The 19,900-nt window shown below is 33.5% G+C and overlaps 1 protein-coding gene across 8 annotated transcripts in view; it reads left to right on the forward strand.

Moving 5' to 3' along the window:
* FRYL (FRY like transcription coactivator) overlaps positions 1-19,900 on the forward strand; it is a 297,483-nt gene that overhangs the window by 141,664 nt on the left and 135,919 nt on the right. For all 8 annotated transcript variants that reach the window (XM_033214725.1, XM_033214724.1, XM_033214728.1 and 5 more), the window contains 3 exons: positions 4,834-5,033; positions 16,297-16,350; positions 19,030-19,169. In XM_033214725.1, coding sequence (XP_033070616.1) covers positions 4,914-5,033; positions 16,297-16,350; positions 19,030-19,169 — 314 coding nt within the window. In that variant the 5' untranslated portion in view covers positions 4,834-4,913. The remainder of the gene's footprint in view (positions 1-4,833; positions 5,034-16,296; positions 16,351-19,029; positions 19,170-19,900) is intronic.

The raw sequence follows: 19,900 nt of genomic DNA on the forward strand, positions 1-19,900 counted from the left end.
CTGCTTCAATATTGTGCTGGCTGTTCTGGGTTATTTGCCTTTGCATATAAGCTTCAGAAGAAGTTTGTTGATATATACCAATTAACTTGGGGGGTAGGCTGCTTTCTAAACTAAAAATTTTGTGTTTGCTTTTTAAAGTCAGATTTTTTTTTTTTTAATTTTACTTTAAGTTCTGGGATACACGTGCAGAACATGCAGGTTTGTTACATAGGTATACAAATGCCATGTTGGTTTGCTGCACCTATCAACCCGTCATCTATGTTAGGTATTTCTCCTAATGCTATCCCTCCCTTAGCCTCCCACCCCGCAACAGGCCCCAGTGTATGATGTTCCCCTCCCTGTGTCCTTTTGTTCTCATTGTTCAACTCCCACTTATGAGTGAGAACATGCGGTGTTTGGTTTTCTGTTCTTGTGTTAGTTTGCTGAGAATGTTTTCCAACTTCATCCATATCCCTGCAAAGGACATGAACACATCCTTTTTTATGGCTGCATAGTATTCCATGGTGTATATGTGCCACATTTTCTTTACCCAGTCTATCATTGATGGACATTTGGGTTGGTTCCAAGTCTTTGCTATTGTGGACAGTGCCACAATAAGCATATGTGTGCATGTGTCTTTATAGTAGAATGACTTACAATCCTTTGGGTATACCCAGTAATGAGATTGCCGGGTCAAATGTTATTTCTGGTTCTGGATCCTTGAGGAATCGCCATACTGTCTTCCACAATGGTTGAACTAATTTACAGTCCCACCAGCAGTGAAAGCATTCCTGTTTCTCCACACCCTCTCCAGCATCTGTTGTTTCCTGACTTTTTAATGATTGCCATTCTAACTGGCATGAGATGGTATCTGATTGTAAAGTCACAGATATTTTTTACTTTTGTTCTTGTTCCAAAGCCTTTACCTTCTACTTTTCCTTTTGTAGATAGTCATCAAAATTTTTATTATTAGACAATATGATGTATAAATAATAATTATTATAATACTAAGCAATTGTATGTTATGTAAAAATTTCTGTTATGTAAATCTGTTCATAAATATATGCATATAATATGTGTGTACCTATGTAAGTTTGTGGCTATGAGGTAGTAGCACAAAGTTTTTTTTTTTTAAATCCTTAAAGACCTCTTCTTGGGGGTGAGGAAGCTAGAGGCAGCTTCCACAGTCTTCACTGTGGTTATTTTAGACCACATCTACCTGTAGGGATTTTAAAATACCCCAATTGTTGAGAACTAGTGTGTATTTTGAGGGCTGTTACTATTCAGAATGTTGTGTATAAAAGCATAATGGAGTCAGAAAAAAGCAGAGATCTGCTGCTGTAATGAACTCAGACACACCTAATTGTAAGAGTTATACATTATTTCTCTTCTCACTTTTCTCTTCTTTTTGACTGAATTTAAATTTATTTTGTAATGGTTTAGGAGTCTCATCAGCGTGAAAAAGACAATTGTTTTATTAAATATACTAAATACAGTGCTATGGAGAGCGTAAGCCATCCAAAAATACTGATATTTAGTTTTTATTTGAGCTTTAAGAGACAGAGCAGGAATGTTAACTTTTAGATTCCCAAATTTTAATTATTCAGGTCCTGTTTTATTCTTATTATTAGCAGTTAGAGTTTAGTAGATTTATATTCCAAGTATGTTTAATATGACATGAGATTTTTCCAGTTTGTAATTCAATGCTTGAATTGCAGTCTTAAGACTTATCTTAACAAGTTTGTCTTTCTTCTCTCATAGGCTTACATAAATCTTTCAAAATTTTGGGTTAGCATGTAGAGAAATATTACAACTTACCATTATAAGGTATTTAATGCAAGAAGTCAGGTAACTTAACTTAATCTAGATATATGGAAGCTAGCCTTTCTTCTTCTGCTTGGAGTGATCATCCCTGTTTCTCTCCTATTAGCAGAAAATGAAAAGAATTCACATGTCTTTACTAAGGCTGAACATTATGGTGAAATATAAAGTTGAGGGGGACAACTTTGATGGATGAAAAATGTTACCTGATTTTTATTTGTGTTCAGAATATTAATGAAATTAAATATTACTGGACTCCTCCATTTTATTGTTTGTAACTTGTTTGTTCATGTCCTTGTCCTTATTTCAGTTTGGGGGTATGGGTATTTTGCTAGTTGATTTCATCGCAGCTTTGTGTGTAGAAACAAAAGTGATTAACTGTGTGTTTATTATGTGCCCACATATTTTTTCCTGCTGTCTAATTTTACTTTGGTTTTATATACATACTCTTAGGATCTTTACTCACCTAATACTGTATTTTGAACAGTTTCCTATGCCATTTGGTATTTTTTGATAATGTAATTTCAAAGATCTGTTTAGCATTCTGTTTATGTTAGACTATAAAAATAATTTATTTTGAATAAAATAAAATTTGAAATTTAGTTTGAAATTTCAATTAGTAGATCCATTCATTATTACTTTTTTATATTAATAATTTCAACAAGCATTTATTAAACATCTATGAAGAAATAAAATTTAAATAAATTATTTAATCAAAAACATTTGTTTTTTTCATAAAAATTTGAGTTATCAAATGAAATATTTTTATCTTGACAGATAACTTATAAGTAAAGGTTTGCGTAAAATTTTTGGCTTTCTTGGCGAATTTTTTAATGTATGCAATTATGAGACCTAGGAATACTTGGTTATGCTTTATTTTTAAGACAGTAACAGTAAAGGCAAGTTATTTGTGAAGTCATTTTAAGTAAAGTTTTTTTCTTTGTAGGAAAAATGTTTAAAGGCTAAAATGTCATTTTAAAAGTTTTTACTTCATTAAAATTTAGAATTGAAGTACTAGGTTAGTTAAGGTTCTTGTTTTATTTATTTTTATTTTTTTATAAGGTTCTTGTTTAGTTACATTTACTGTAAAGTTAAAGCTGGAGAAACTTTGTAACTGTTATAACCTTATGAATCTTAATTAAAGGAAAAGATATAGTTTGTATCCACTACCTTAAGTTAAATTATAGTACTCTTAATGATCCAAAATAATTTTTTAAAAATTTGAGAGCTCTTCTTTTTTTCTACAATGACATTTGTTAACAGATTCCCTCTTTGATAATACACAATGTTGGATCATGAAACAGAGTAAACAAACAGGTCATTGTTTAAAATAATGTACACTGTGTTCAGAGGACTATGAGTTTTTGTTTTGAGTTGTTTTATTATATAATTTTAGTTCTAGAATACAGTACATGATGTATTTTAACTTGATATGATACAAAGGTACTTATTTTAGATATAATATTAACAGTTTGTGATATTCTTTAGATTACTTTTACAGATTTGTGTATTTTGACCTATGTGGTAGACTAAGTTTTTTTTAATTTGACAGAAAAAGTTTTTAGTAAGTTTTGAATTTATGTATTTAGAACAAATTTATTATCCTATAGTTATATACACATAGACACAAACACAGGAAATCAGTATTTGAGTAATTGTGTTCTGCTTCCTTTTTAAAGGAAGGGGTTCAAGGGCAGTCTCTGGAGTTCAGGTTGAGGTGGAGAAGCACAGACTTACAGTTTCTCCATGAATATTCTAAGTCGAAAAAGGCAACATAAGCTGAAGTTAGAGGATATGGGATCGACATAACAACATATGGGATCAATATGGAGGTGACTGGAAAACTTGTATGTAGGAAGTCAAGTAGGCTGCCCAGGCAGTCAGAAGAACAGAGTAGGTGAAGCCACACAGCATGCCGAGTGGTGTGTCTTCTTTTGGGGCCAAGCCTGATGCAGCTTACTATTTGCCAGCACCATGTCATCTCCATCTGAGTAAATGGCACCACTATCCTTTGAGTGATTCAAGTAAAAATGCTGTGAGTCATCGTTAGTTCCTTTCTCTCACTTCACTGATTAACCCACTAATATATGACAAGTCTTAAATACTTTTCTTTCTTTCCTGTGCTGTTACCATCCTCTTAGTCCAAGCTGCAATTATCTCACCTAGATGTCTGTAATGGCTTCCCTGGGTCTACATTTTTCCTCTTTCAATCGATTCTCCAGAGGTGCCAGAGAGATTTTTATAAAAAGAAAGCCAGATCCTATCCCTCTCCATATTAATGCTTTCCACTGAATTTTAATTGCATTTGGAATAAAATCTAATTTTCTTACAAACTTCTTAAAGGTCTTCTGTGACTTGCTCCCTGACTACTGATTCTGACCTTATCGCATATCCCCTTCCACCTCTGCTTCTTCCCTTAAGTGCCAGCCATACTGGTCTTTCTGTTTTTTAACCATGCACATTTAGTCTTGTGTTTTCTGTTCCTGGTGCTTTGTCTCGCTCCCTTGTTTTAAAAATCATGTAGGCCTAAGTTTAATGTAGCTTCTGCATTGAGGTCTTCACTGAGCATATTTTCCAAAGTAGTGTTGTTTTTCAGTTCCCCAGTCCCATTCGTGTTTCATTTATTCACATCTGTTTTATTTCCTTTATTACATTTGACTCTCTGATTAGAATCCATTCATTCATTCAGCAAATACTGTGCACCTAATCTATGCTAGGCATTGTTCTAGATACTTGGGATTTACCGTGAACAACAACAACAAAAACAAAAACAAAAAGAGAATCCCTGTTCTTACTTTCACATTAGTAAGATGGAGAGAGAAACAGTATATAATATACATGATATGTAATTGAATTATAAATATGTTAGTATGTTAGAAAGTGACAAGTGAAATAGACAAAATGGACTGTGGTAGAGGAGACTGGGAGAACTGGTTGAGGGTTAGAGGCAGCTTACAAAGGAAATAGGGTAGTTACGGTAGGCCTCTTAAGTTGATTATTAAAGTAGAGTTCTTTTGTTTCTTTTACTTTTAGCTTCAGCATCAGTCAGCAAAGTGAATAAGTACTGTGCTTCTTCCAACTTTCATTCCACTTGGGGAGAAAAGAACATCATCATGTCAAACATTACGATTGACCCAGATGTCAAACCTGGGGAATATGTCATCAAGAGCCTTTTTGCAGAATTTGCTGTTCAAGCTGAAAAGAAAATTGAAGTTGTAATGGCTGAACCCTTGGTGAGTAGAGCTGACCTATAAATCTGAAATATTTTATTGACTTTTGTATTAGCCTCTATAATACAGATTTTTCAAAGGAAATAATATACTTGAAAAAATATTAAGGGATAGTGGTGATGTAGAAAGCTGCACCAACTTTAGAATCCACTTTGATAAGTTACTGCAGGTCACAAAAGAACAAAAAGGAACTTCAACAGTGGGAATTGTGGAAACAGATAAAACATAGGAAATAAAGGAAAATTAGGATATATTGTGAGTTAACGCTAAGATCACAGCCAAACTTATAATAAAGAAGAGAACATATTTTTACATGTGTATTGTATGAGACATACTTGGAGAATGTGAGAAGCTCTATTTGATTAGAGCCCATGATGAGGAGGAGGGAAGAGAAAGACTGTAAACAAATATGAGTCAGTTTCTGAAGAGTTGTGAATGCTATTGTGATGGATAATATGGTAGTTGAACAATAGAGGGAGAAAACATTGAGAGCAGAGACTATTTAGCTATTGTACATAGTTCAGGCTGGAATGAAAGGGGTCTTGAACTATGGTTTTAAACGAAGAAAAGGTTACAGAAGAAAGTAAGAGAATTAACATTAAGTAAAAATCAATAGGACTTGACAAGTAATTAAATAGGGGGGCATTTTGAGTGAAAGTTAAGGGTTAAAGATGTTCTGGAGTGTTAGTAAAGTTGATAATGTATTTACTTTGGTAAAGTACACAGGAATATCTTTGGGTACAAAAGGTGGATAAAATAATTTTTCGTTTGTGTACCTTAAACTTGAGATACTGGTAATCTCACCACATGGAATTAGTTGCTTGATTGGTAGTTGGAAGTTCTTTTTGAGAACTCAAGAGATGGTAACTAGAACTACAGATTTTGGTATCATCTATATGAAGGTGTAAATTGAAGCCAAAAGAGCAGACGATGATTTCAAGGGAAAGAAAATATAGAATTATTATTGCTAATAGTGTAGAGCAGCAGAGTACAATGAACATTGAGAGAAGTGGTTATTGGATTTGGAAATAAGCAGAAATAAAACAACAGTTTTACCTTCTAGATATAACTACAGGAAGTAACTTTAACTCTCTGCCACCTTATAGAGGCGACAGTTTAGGTTACTCTTTGGGCCGGAAGGAAGTGGGTATGTGATGTACTAAGAACACAGTGTAGGTTCGATGTAGGATGATGCTAATTGAGGGGAAGGTGAAGGATGTAACAGCTGAAACTCACTCCTTACGCAACTGAATTAGGGATAGCTATTCACCACCAATTTGAGATTCAGAGGGTTTGTTACGGCTGACTGAGGAGTTAGGCACAATAATATATTGGCTTTAGAACCTGTATACTTGTTCAGCCTGTTACAGTTCCTTAAAAGGATGAGAGAGGGAAACAACAGAAGGGAGGATAGGGCAGGAAGAAAGTTGAAGGAGGTATTGTCAATGCTCTTATTTTCTTAGTGAAGTAGCCTTGAAATTGCTGCGAAGGTGAGTTTCTTCCCAGTGATTAAGAGAAAACTACCCTGAGGAAAGCGTCTATGAAATAATTTGTTCTGGGATCTAATACATAATAATAGCCAAATGTATATTTCAAAATTGTGCAGATATTTATATTCAATTTAAATCATCCCATGATTGCTTTCCACATAACAAATTGATTATTTTTGTATTAATGTATATATATTTGTGTATATTGTATAATGTATAGTATATATATAGACAGCATATACATTATTAATATAAAGTTCTGTTTTAGAAGGATTGCAAAAGCCTATAGCATGAGTTCATGATTATAAGATTTGATTATAAATATGCTTAAGCTACAGAGTGTTAGTTTTCTTTTTCAGTGGTCTCTGAATTACAAGATAAATTACTACACTAGTCTACTTAAACAGCATACAGTAAGAAAGGGAACAACTTTAAAAAAATTTAAGAATTTATTATGGAAAATGTAAAACATATATAAAACTAAAGATTATGATATAATGAACACTTGGGACCCATCACCTGTCCTCAGCAATTTTCAAGTCACACAGCACATTTTAAAAACACTTTCTTTTATAAAATATTTTATAGTAGTATCATGTGATACAGTCCTACCAGTTCTCAAATTTTATATATAAAATATATAAAATTTATAAATATAAATATATAAAATATATATTATATAAATAAATAAATATATATATATATATTTTTGGAGAGACAGGGTCTTGCTGTGTCTCCCATGCTGGAGTTCAGTGGTGCAATGTTGGCTTACTGCAACCTTCGCCTCCCAGGCTCAGGCAGTCCTCCCACCCCAGTCTCCTGAGTTGCTGGGACTACAGACAGGCATGTGCCACCACACCTGGCTAATTTTTGTGTTTTTATAGAGATGAGGTCTCACCCAAGCTGGTCTCAAACTCCTGGGCTCAAGTGATTCACCTGCCTTGGTCTCCCAAAGTCCTGGGATTATAGACCCACCACTTCTGGCTATATTATATATTCTCATTCCAAACTTCCTATATATTCCCTCTAACTTAGTCATCCTCCCCTAAGCTAAATGAATATATATTTTACTGTAATAATTTGTACATACTTTTAGATTATGATGATATCATGTTATGGTTAATTGCTTACATGTTTATCTTCTCTGATGTGAGTTACTTGATACCAGAAACCAGGTCTCTCTTATCTCTGTATCTGCAGCACTGCTTGTGGTGGTGGGTACTCAGTAGAGGGCTTTTGTTAAATATTTGTATTTTAATGAATGTAGCCTTAAGAAGTATTGCTATGGTGTGTGCCTTTTGTTTTTCTAATAATAATAATAATGTCTTTATTCTAGCCAGAGCTTCCAATAGTTCTTTCAGAATAGCCTGATGCTATTCATTTATTTTATTAGCTAATTCATTTATTTAATAGTTAATTTTAGAGACATCTGTTATGTAATCTGAGATTATAAAATTATGATTAATAGTGGTGAGGATTTAATCAGAACATAGATGTTTCTACTCTGCCATCACAAATAGAAGAGACATTGCTGCTCACTCTTCCTGACACACAGGAAAACCCCCAAATCACCATCATATTTTACAGATTTTACCCCTTACACTCGTATATACCAAGATAATTTCTTCTTATCTAGAGCAGAGTGCCAGCTTTGTTTTTATTTATGTCCAGGTCTGGGTAAATTGGGAATCCATAGCTTCAAGATTAGATAGTGAAAAACATTTAATCTAATATTGTCACAATGTTTACAATATAGCTTCAAATGCTTTTATTGGAATTTCATTTATTTTGAAATTTATTCTGTACCCTTTTAGGTAATAAACAACCATCTAAGATGATTCTCTGGGTTCTTGAATGAAAGTCTGACACAGTCACTTTATAGAAAATAGCATCCAGGGCTTGTCAAATACAAGGAGGCTGACCTTGCTCATGGTCACTCAGATAGTAGGTTTCAAAAAAAGCACAAATGTGAATGGCTTTTGCTGAAAGAATTTAATCTACCACTAAAATGAGAGAATTGGCTTTTTCATTCTCATATTAGAAACCATAATAAAAGAAGATTAAGGAAGCCAAAAGACTCGAAAATTAGCTGAGTTGGATTTTTAGTCACAATTTCATTTTCATGTTAGAAGGAAGATTCAAGAAGGGCAATCAGTGATTGAAATGGCAACTTTCAGGCTATGCAGTCCAGTACCTTAGGTCCTTTCTTCCTAAAGGAGATGGATCAGTCCTTGGTAATAACCTAGGCATATCCAAATTTATCTATTAATCTTTTAGATTGCTGTGGGCTAGAAAAGAAAATAGAAGAAAAGCCGTTTACCCATCTTCTTCTGATTTAGACCTTATGTTTTGATTTAGGCCCAGCATTTTAAAAACTCTTAAAATTTTCACTATTTTTTAAGAGTGTATATGTGTGTATATATGTATTTTATATATATATAATATATATGTATTTTATATATATAATATATGTGTATATTATTTTATATATATATATATGTGTATATATTATATATATGCATATATGTATATATATGTATATATGTATATGTGTGTGTGTATATATATGTATTTTAAAGGGTTTCTTCTCCCTGTATGGTCAGTTTCCTCCAAACTGCATTTTTCTGCTGGTTTTACCTTCTCCTCACATGTTTATTTTAACTTGTTATATTTTTAAGAATGAAACATAGTTGATTGGAAGTCCATTGTACACAGAAGAACCTTTTTGACTTATGATCTTCTGTGTATTACTATCTTAAATGGACCATCAGTGTCAGATCTTTTTTGGGGGACTTGTCAGAGTCCCCAAATAAGGTACCTGCAGTACTCTGAATGGGAGAGTTTAGGCTTTAGCTGCAAGCATTCTGGGGAACTAGACTCAGAAGATAACTGGGGTTTTTGATATTTGGTATATATATTCTTGCTTAACCTCCCTGTCTTCATTGTGGTACCTCTTCAACCATTGTATGCTCCAGTCAGCATCATTGTATTTTGTCCTTTCCTAAGAAAGGCAATTCCTCTGAAGGTAAGGTGAAAGGGAGGGTCTAAATCTTTCCTAAACAACTTTTTTAAAACAATCTTTCAACCAGCCCTCTTATTTTTATCCTCACCTTTAGCCATACTTTCAGAGTACCCAAGTTCTCCAAATTCTGAGCCTTCTGGGAAGTTCTAAAGCATCAGTTGGGTTATCTTTCCTTTGCTCTCTGTGGGGCAAGCTCACTCACTCTCCTCTGGTTGTGCCTCAAGTGTCATCTTCTCTATGATCATGTTTTCTGAAATTTCAGTCCCCATTCCAACTTCCTATCCTAAATCTGTCTGACATAACATACACTACTTTTATTCTCTAATTAGACTGTCAGCTCTATAAGAGCGTGAGTTGTTTTCCGTTTTGTTTGTGGCTATATCTCCAGAACCTAGAACAGTGTCTGGCATACTATGAACCCAGTAAATAATTTGGATGAATGAGTGAATGACTGACTGAATAAACAGACTGCCGACTTTCCCCTTTGCTTACTCAGGAGTCACTGTTGTTTTGTGAGATAATTTGTTATGATCTTCTCTGCTTTTCACCTCCTCTCCCATCCTTTTTGTTCTTTTGTTTTAGCCCTTATAAAAATTATTTCACTGTTCTGTTTTAGGACAGAAGGTTGGCTATACAAGTGTTCAACCTGCCATCTCCAATTACAGATTACTGAAATATTTCAGTGTCATTGTTATGGTTTCAAAATTTTTCCAAAAATTCTCTTGCTTTCTCTGAAAGCTACATATTGCTGTTGGTATCCTACATATGCACTACATGTAGAATTAAATTATAAAATACAGGATTGTGAGCCTTGGAATCATTATTAACTTTTTATAGTATTATGAAAATAACACAATACTGTATAATATTATAAAGTATTATAATATTTTATAACTATAATATATACTTTTATTACTATGAAAATACTGTAAAAAGTAGAAATAGTTTTAAAGGTTATATGATAAAAACATCTAATCACTGTCAACAGTTTTTAGTCTACCAGTTTTTCATGTCTATTACTTATCCATCTCTGTAGCACCTGCCACCTTTAAAAACTTTTTATTCTGTGCATAACGTGTATGCACATGTACCCTAGAACTTAAAGTATAATAAAAAAAAAAAAGTAAAAAAAAAAAGTAAATAAAGGAAAGGTGAATCAGGAAAAATAAATAAATAAATAAATAAATAAATAAAACTTTTTATTCTTTACACTTAAAAATTTTTAATCTTAAAAATAATTGACATATAATAATTGCAGATCTCATGGGAGTACATAGGGATGTGGTAATAAGTACGGTGATCAGACCAGGCTAATTAGCATATCCATATCTCAAGTGTTTATCATTTTGTTTGTTTTGGGACATTCAATATCCTCCTCCTACCATAGCTATTTGAAACTATATAGTGTATTATTGTTACTGTAGTCATCCTGCAGTGGTAGAGAACACTAGAAATTATTCCCCCCACTCTAGTCGTAATTTTGTGTTCTTTAACAAATCTCTGTGCCTGTCTTTTCCCTACCCCTCCCAACCTCTCGTATTCTTTGTTCTATTTTTTTTTTACTTATGTGAAATCACCTTTAAACACACACACACACACACACACACACACACACGCAAATGAAGGGGAGATATATATAAAATACACATTTTTTCTATACCCAGATATTTTTATTTTAACAATGTAAATTGGAGATTATTATGTATCAGCCAATATAAATTAATCTCATTCTTTCTGACAGTCGAATATTATGTATATAGTTTTAAATCAGTCTCTATTGATAGGCAGTTTTGGCCTTCCCCTAGTTTGAGGCTGCTTTAAAGAAATGCTATATGACATATTGTTGTATACACATCTTTGCATTCATTTATGTTAGTGTAGAGAATAATTTTACTTTTTAGTTGTTTTTGATGAGTTACATAGATAATAAACGTTTTTTAATAGTTTGTCTTTTAAAAATACTAATGTTTTGAGGCCAGGCATGGTGACTCACACCTGTAATAACCCTAGCACTTTGGGAGGCTGAGGTGCGTGGATCACCTGAGGTCAGGAGTTTGAGACCAGCCTGGCCAACATGGTGAAACTCCATCTCTACTAAAAATACAACAATTAGTTGGATGTGGTAGTGGGCACCTGTAATCCCAGGTACTGGGGAGGTGAGGCAGCAGAAGAATCACTTAAACCCAGGAGGCAGAGGTTGCAGTAAGCCGAGATCGTGCCATTGCACTCCAGTCTAAGTGACAGTTTTTTTATTAAAAAAAAAAAAAACTTACATATTGGAAGACAGTACATCTACTTGAGCAAGCATTAGGGCATCCTCAACTACACTATAATGAACCTAAGAAGTTAATACGAAGTCTTTGATTAGTAATTTATTTTTAGTGTAGTATATTTCTTCATGTTTTCTGTTTGTTTTTAATTGATGATAACGTATCCTTTTGCATTCAAAAATCATTTCTGAGTTCTTATGGAAAAAACAGCCCACCCCCATTTTCTGCTTCAGGAAAAGCTCTGTGAGGATGTCACATCTTCAGAAATCTTTCGGGAAGTATGGATTTGTTATGAAACAAATAAATGTTAAATATAAGGCAACAGTGTGTTTCTGAAAAGTTTATCACTCTCTCTTACTCTTCTAGTTGGCTATATCTGTGTTGAATAAATATGCTACATGAGTAATAAACTACTTGAATCAGCAGTCCTCACAATATTAAAGCTCTTTAGACTTAATATTTACAGTGAAAAAAGGTGATCAAATAAATCAAATAAGTTAGAAAGAAACCTCTTGCTGTATTCCCCACCTCCAATCTTAGATGCATAGTTCACATTAGAAAAGTAAAATCCCTTTTTAAAAAATTTTAGCTCAGATTTTTCAGTATAGTCACTTTTAGAAACAGTGTTCTACAGGACTTATTATGGGACATACTCACTGTTTTACTGAAGTGTTAGAGCTAGTTAGTTGAACATATATTAGTTTATTATTGTACAGAATCCCTATGTTGCATGTGAATGGTGTGTAGTTTGATTTTAGAGATAAATGTCTTTCCTACAATATAGCTGACCAAATGTGCTTGACCTGAGAAGCCCAAGTGCTAAAGACGTTCTCCAAATCTCACCTTATTAAGAAAGTAACAGTAATGTGGCTTCAGGTGTAATCAAACATTATTCTCTTAAGTTAGATTGGGAATTTTTGTTTCAATGGTAAATACATTTGTGATTTTGTTTTCATAAAGATTAATCATACATAAAAAAAAATTGGGACTATTGGATAGAGAAACTTCATAAATCTCTATATATTTGTTTATTTCAGAGAATGACTTTTTCTGTGATATGTATTTAATACAAATTTCAATTAAAATACATGATATAGACAGTTTAGAAAATCATCCTGAAAATCTCGACAGAAAAACCAAATATCATGTATTTATAAACATAATCACAAACATCTCTTATGAATATATATATAATAAGTTAAGTAACCCTATGTGGGGCAGCCAGCAAGACAAGTAGGTAGAAAGACTGACAAAAAGAATCACATCATACATGCTATTTTAAGTTAAGCTAATTATAATGGTTTGATTAATTTGATTAATTATGTTTATCAATTAGCTAATATAATTTAATTATAATGGTTAATTTTATTTAAATTAACAGAACATAAAACTAAAATGAAAATGATTTAATTTTTACATTCAGATAATGTTTTTGTTACAGAGCGAATAGTTCTTAAGATATCTTTAAAGTTAAATATAAACATAAGCATACATACACACATGTATACATATACACACACACACATAGAGAGAGAGGTTTATTGACAAACAGATTTAACAATGAGGAAATTAAACCACCTCACTTCTCCATACTTCCTGGTTTTTGTTGAGGTATATTGTTATTTTAATGTTTTAAAACACTTTTATTCTGTAACCATAATTTTCGTGGCTATATTGTATTCTATAATTAAATGAATTTGCTGGATACCACCAAGTACCAGCAGCAACCCTCGAGTTTAAGGATGAGAACAAGTCATCTGTATTCTTTGTAGAAAACTCAGAAAATGAAAATGAAGTTAATAATGGTGTAATGAAAAAATGACTTATAATTGTGCTTTACATATTAATGTATGATATATATATTCCTAGAGTTTTAAATTTATATGTATTAACTGCCATAGATACATACTTTCTTTCCTTTTATCTGTTATTCTCTAATTTATATATTGAGAACATTCTGGTCAATCTATAAATTTGTGTCTACCTGTTACTTAACTGACTACACAATATTATAATACAATTGTCCCTTGGTGTGCATGGGGGATTGTGCCAAGACCTCCCTTGGATACCAAAATTCATGAATGCTTAAGTCCCTTATATAACATGGCATGATATTTGCATATAACCTATGCACATCCTCCCGTATACTTTAAATCATCTCTGGATTGCTTATAAGATATCATGCAATGTAAATGCTATAGAAATAGTTGTTATACTATATTGTTTAGGGAATAATGACACAAGTCTGTACATGTTCAGTACAGATGCAATTTTATTTTATTTTTTACTGCTTTTAATCCAAGGTTGGTTGAATCCATGAATGTATAACTCAAGGATATGGAAGGCCAACTGCTTAAGAATATACCATGACTTATTGACCCAAAGTTTTATTGTTGTACATTGACGTTGCTTCTTATTTTTTCCATTGATAGTGAATGTCCTTCTATATACTTTTTTGCAAATGTGTGTACATTTTTTCCCTGGGACATGTTCTTTTCTTGAGTCAAAGAGGAGATTAAATTAGAAATTATGTTTGTATTGTTTAGGGTTCTCCAGAGAAGTGGAACCGATAGGGTGTGTGTGTGTATGTATGTAGAAAGAGAGATTGATTTATTATAGATTACAAGGAATTGGCTCATATGATTTCAGAGGCTCAGAAGTCCCAAAATCTGCAGTCAACAAGCAGGGGACCCAAGAGAAACAATGGTGGAGTTCCAGTCTGAATTTGAAGGCTTGAGAACCAGGAAAGCCCATGATATAACTTCTGTCTGAAAGCCAGCACACTCAAAACCCAAGAAGAACTGATGTTTCACTTCGAGTCTGTAGGCAGAGAAAGACGAATGTCCTAGCTCAAGTCAGTCAGGCAGGAGGAGTTCCCTCTTACTCACGGGAAGGTCACCCCTTTTGTTCTGTTCAGGCCTTCAGCTGACTGGATGAAACCTACCCACATAGGGGAAGGCAATCTGCTTTACTCAGTCTCCTGATTCACATTTTAATCTCATCCACAGATACTCTCACAAACACATCCAGAATAATGTTTAATCAAATATCTGGGAACCGCATGGCCCAGTCAAGTTGACATGTAAAATTAACATTACAATATCCAGTGTCCATCTTAACTTTTATTTGTCCAAGATTTTCTTTGCTCCCACTTTCTCTCAACCCATTGCAAAATAGCATCATAGTCCATTTCTTCAGTCTCCTGTTTTCTACTGGGTGGGAGCCTCTTTATGTACCAATGGTGGTTTTTCTATACTAATTTTAGACAGTGATGTAGACTAACCCCTTTTGGGCATTTCCTCATACAAGCAAGAATGAGTACATATGCAGATGAGAGAGGGTAGAGAGACTTTAGTATCTGTTATGCCCCCTGGACTCAGTGGTTGAAGGATAGAGGGTCTTGCTTTCCACAGTGAGTCCCACCAAGTTTTCTGTGTTTTGTAGATATTACTTGCCCATAGAAGGAACTTAATATTTGTTTGTTCAGTAAAAAAATCAACAGATGCAAAGTTAAAAAAAAATTCTGGTATGTGATAGGAGAGATTGTTCTGTGCTGAAGCAAGATATACCACTAAATCAGAAACTTCTCCTGATGTCAGTTAAATTAATAGGAAGCAGTCATACTGGAAGGTTACCTCATGAAAGTATTGTACTGGCAGTATACTATTTATTTTTAATGAAATACTCTTTCTTCTTGGCTTCTGTAAGTTTGTGCAGTAACAACTTTCCATCCTCAGGCCCCAACTTTTATCTCTTTTTCTAACTATCAAGTTTCTCTCTCCACTGGTAAAGACATGATTCATTTATATATACATACAAAATATATTTTTACATACATATGTAAGAGGTATTTTATATTACTAGCCAATGTTAGCAAATGTGTATATACAATATATTATACCCAAAGTATTTCTTTGTTTTTTTTTTTTAACTTATATTTCTCTAACGAGTGAGGTTAAGTATTGAACACATATTTAAAAGCTATAAGCTTTTAAACAGAACGGGCATATTGCTGATTCCAGTATTTGACAACCACCTTGTTTTTTCAGATAAGAAAACTGAAGCACAGAGACCATAAGGCATCAGCCTATGGTCATTCACTTGGTGATTGTCAAGCCAAAGGTCACACCAAAGCCCTCTGGCTAGTGATAACCTTTGTACTAGGCTGCTTTTCTGTAAACTCTTGAATGAAAGAAAGAAAGAACACATCCTGTTGACTTTTGAACTTAAACTTGTTACAAAAGGAGATCATGAGCACAACCACTTTCTTTGGTATGGAGAATATCACAGTGAGAGCCTTGCCTCTGGAGCTACACTTAAATTAGGAGGAGGCTTATCTTTCTTTAAAACAATTTAATAACAAGTGAAAACAAAAGCAAAACCAAACTCACAAATCGAAACTGTTTATTATATAGAAGATTTCTAATATTTTATATTTGTGCTTTATTTTAATTTGTACTTTTTTTTTTTTTTTTAAATTGTAGGAGAAGCTATTGTCCAGATCTCTTCAGAGGGGTGAAGATCTTCAGTTTGATCAGGTATGCCAATTTTGGGAGAATTTTTTTTCCCCCTGGAAATAGTGTTCATCCTAATAGTCTGACCCAAATATATTCAATATTAAGGAATTCCTTAATTTTGTTTCGTGACGCTATATATCCTTGTATGCTTAATTCATTCTAGACTTGATAGTTTTTAAAAATAAGTAGTAAAATGAACTGTGATTAGTTTCACTTCATTTAGCATTGTACAACTTTGCATTGTTAATCTCTTTAATGTACCCTTTCACATTTTTCGTTTTCAGTTACATCCCTCAGTCTTTCCTTCCGTATCAATTGCCACACTTTTTACATAATAATATTTTACCTTTTAACATTTATTTATTTGTCTGTTTCGACTCTCAATCTGCATGTAGAATGCCAGTGTCTAACAACTCTTGTGCTGATCTTCTAATATTAATTCTTCCTCTTGCTTGGATTAAATGTTGGATCAGTTTTGTTATAAGTATTTTAATATATGGTTGTTATTTTTAAAAACCAGTAACTTAAATTAGCTTTCTTTACTATGTAATATTCCTGGGACACTTACCCAAAATTTTATATGTCAGAAATAGAGTTTAATGTTCATATTAGGCTAATTGACTAAATAAAGAAGAGTGGTTAGAATTACTTGGTGGAGACTTACCAAAATACTGTGTTCCAGGATCCCACTCCAGTTCTGCTGAAGCAGAATCACTGAGGGTGGTGCTCTAGTCCCCTGTATGTACAACAGCTTCCTAAGTGATTCTGATATATACACTTAGTAAATAGCCACTAGTCTAAGAAGAAACCATAAATAGGGCAGTAAGACCTCTGTTACAATAAGACTATAATAAGATCACCTTATACAGTGCTTTTCAAGTCTCATGCCACTACAAAAGTTATTTAGATTACTCACATCTTGAATCCATGTACTAATATAATCAGGATTTGAAATCTGATTAAACAACATTTTAAGTACAATTTTATTGTAAATGATTAATAAACTATGAATGATCGTGCCTCATAGCTTGATTTTTTTTTTTTTTTTTTTTTTTTTTTTTTGAGACGGAGTCTCGCTCTGTCGCCCGGGCTGGAGTGCAGTGGCCGGATCTCAGCTCACTGCAAGCTCCGCCTCCCGGATTCTCGCCATTCTCCTGCCTCAGCCTCCCGAGTAGCTGGGACTACAGGCGCCCGCCACCTCGCCCAGCTAGTTTTTTGTATTTTTTAGTAGAGACGGGGTTTCACCGTGTTAGCCAGGATGGTCTCGATCTCCTGACCTCGCGATCCGCCCGTCTCGGCCTCCCAAAGTGCTAGGATTACAGGCTTGAGCCACCGCGCCCGGCCCATAGCTTGATTTTTTTTGGAAAGGTGCTCACAGTAAAAAGTTCTGTGTGGTATAAACTGTTTTGTATATGTTTACAGTAGTTGATGGGTTTTATTATTCCTTCTTTAGATATTACAAGGGATTTCCTCTGAGTGATAGTGTTAATAAAATAATAGATTTTTTGAAAGTATGGTTAAATAAAATTAGAGCCTTGTTTTTACCTTAGTTTTCTATATTAGAAAGTATTTACCTGTCAAATTATGATAATTTACAATAAAAGGATGATTAAAGGAGAATACAAGTACTGAAAATAAGAACAGCCAACAGAATCAGATAAATTGTTTCATTCTTTTCTGTTTTTGTCTGGATGAAGTTTTATGCAGAATATGAAATAACAGGAAAATTAAATGTTCAATTTACAGAGGTATCAGTTTATCTTCTTCATTAACTAACTCCTGCTCTAGTCATGGAACTAAAAGAGACCTTGAATATCCTACAACCCATACTTTTTAAAATAAGTTAACAAAACGAAGCATATTTAATTGTATACTGATTTCAGAATATTAATTTTATGAGAAATGGGTTGAATTACTTGCAGAAATTTTTGTGAAGAGAGAAAAATTTTCTTGGGATCCTCAAGATGAGGAGTGACCTTAGGGACTGCTGATGGTAGCCTGTCCAGACAAGTTGGATTTATTCATGAAACGAATCTGTGATGTTCACCTAGAATTCAGACTGTTTCAAGGATGCCCCAAATTTAGTAACATTTGTTCATGACCGTACATTTACCATTTATGTTGTCCTTTTATATAGTCTAAGACTTACACACTTGTTTACATATTTCTAACATGCTAATTTGCAGGTAGCAGAGTAATTATAATTCTCCTCTTTGTCATAGCATAGTAAATTGGAGCTTTCTCTACAGTTTTTACATAATGTAGTCTTTGTTTCTGTCTTTTCATCCATGTAGTGGATGTAGTACCAACATTTTAGAATCATTTGTTCACATGAACACATAGGAGTTGCCGGGGCAGGAAGTACATGTTATTTGTAATGCTTCCCCCTAAGATATTTGTGTATTTAATCAGTGATGTTACTAATGGGCATGTTTTCACACATGTGAGTGGCATATGGAGGCAGGGAAAAGATTGAAAGCCATTGAGCTAAACCGTGTGGATTTGGATAAAGTTTAATAGTGGGTGAAACTTAGCCAACTTTATTACTTGGCTAAACCCTTGACCCTTATTTTAATTTTAAAGCACATTTATTGCATTGAGTTACTGTGTTTATTCATTTCTAAATGATAGCTAATAAAACTAAGAGTGTGGTACATTCAGTGTTACACTTTATTTTCTGGTAATATCTTGTGTTTTCAGTTGATAAGCTCTATGAGCTCAGTAGCAGAGCACTGTCTCCCTTCCTTACTTCGCACCTTGTTTGACTGGTACAGACGCCAAAATGGAACGGAAGATGAATCTTATGAATATAGGCCTCGGTCTAGCACAAAGTCTAAGGGGTAAGTGATTTATTTTACACTGTTTTACCTGGAATTAACACACTTCCAATGAAGGGGTGATATTGTTATCAACTGAAGGTTGTTATTGTTTGATTGCTAAGCAAAATGCGTTGATTCCTTTTGTTACAAAGATGGTAGTAAGGGAGAAGGATAGTTCACACATAAACTATAAATCAAGAGAAGGTACCAGTTAAATTAGGTGTAGCCATACAGTACTCATACTGGGTATCATGCAAAAATTAGTCATACAAAAACCTATTTAGGAGTGCCATTTCAGCAGTTCAGTGAGCAGCTTTTAATAGTCATAAAGTTAAGAAAATATTCAAAGAAGTTCCTGTTCATATGGCTTATGAAGGGAGGCAATTATAATACAAGAAGACTGCCAAAACCCTGTGTTATAATAGTACTATGATACTCTTCTTGGAGCTCAATTCCTAGAACTTGTTTTCTCCTCCTTCAAATTTCCCAGGATAATCTTGTCATGCATGTAAGAGCCACCTGTGTTCAGGTGATTGTCCATGGTTTAGTGTTGGACTTCAGTAGATGCCACTTGTGATTTTTCAACTTAAATTTGTGAGGAGGATACCTTGTACTGTATTTTCATGTTGAAAAGTTAATACTTTTGTTTCAGTTCTTAACAAAAAAAATTAGTAATCAAATATGGAACAATGCTAGGTTTTCTAAATGAAATTTAAAATACTTTTCTTCTTCTTAGTAATTCTTTTAGGTTA

Source organism: Trachypithecus francoisi, unplaced genomic scaffold (assembly GCF_009764315.1).
Source record: "Trachypithecus francoisi isolate TF-2019V2 unplaced genomic scaffold, Tfra_2.0 Lachesis_group1, whole genome shotgun sequence".
Lineage (NCBI taxonomy): Eukaryota > Metazoa > Chordata > Mammalia > Primates > Cercopithecidae > Trachypithecus > Trachypithecus francoisi.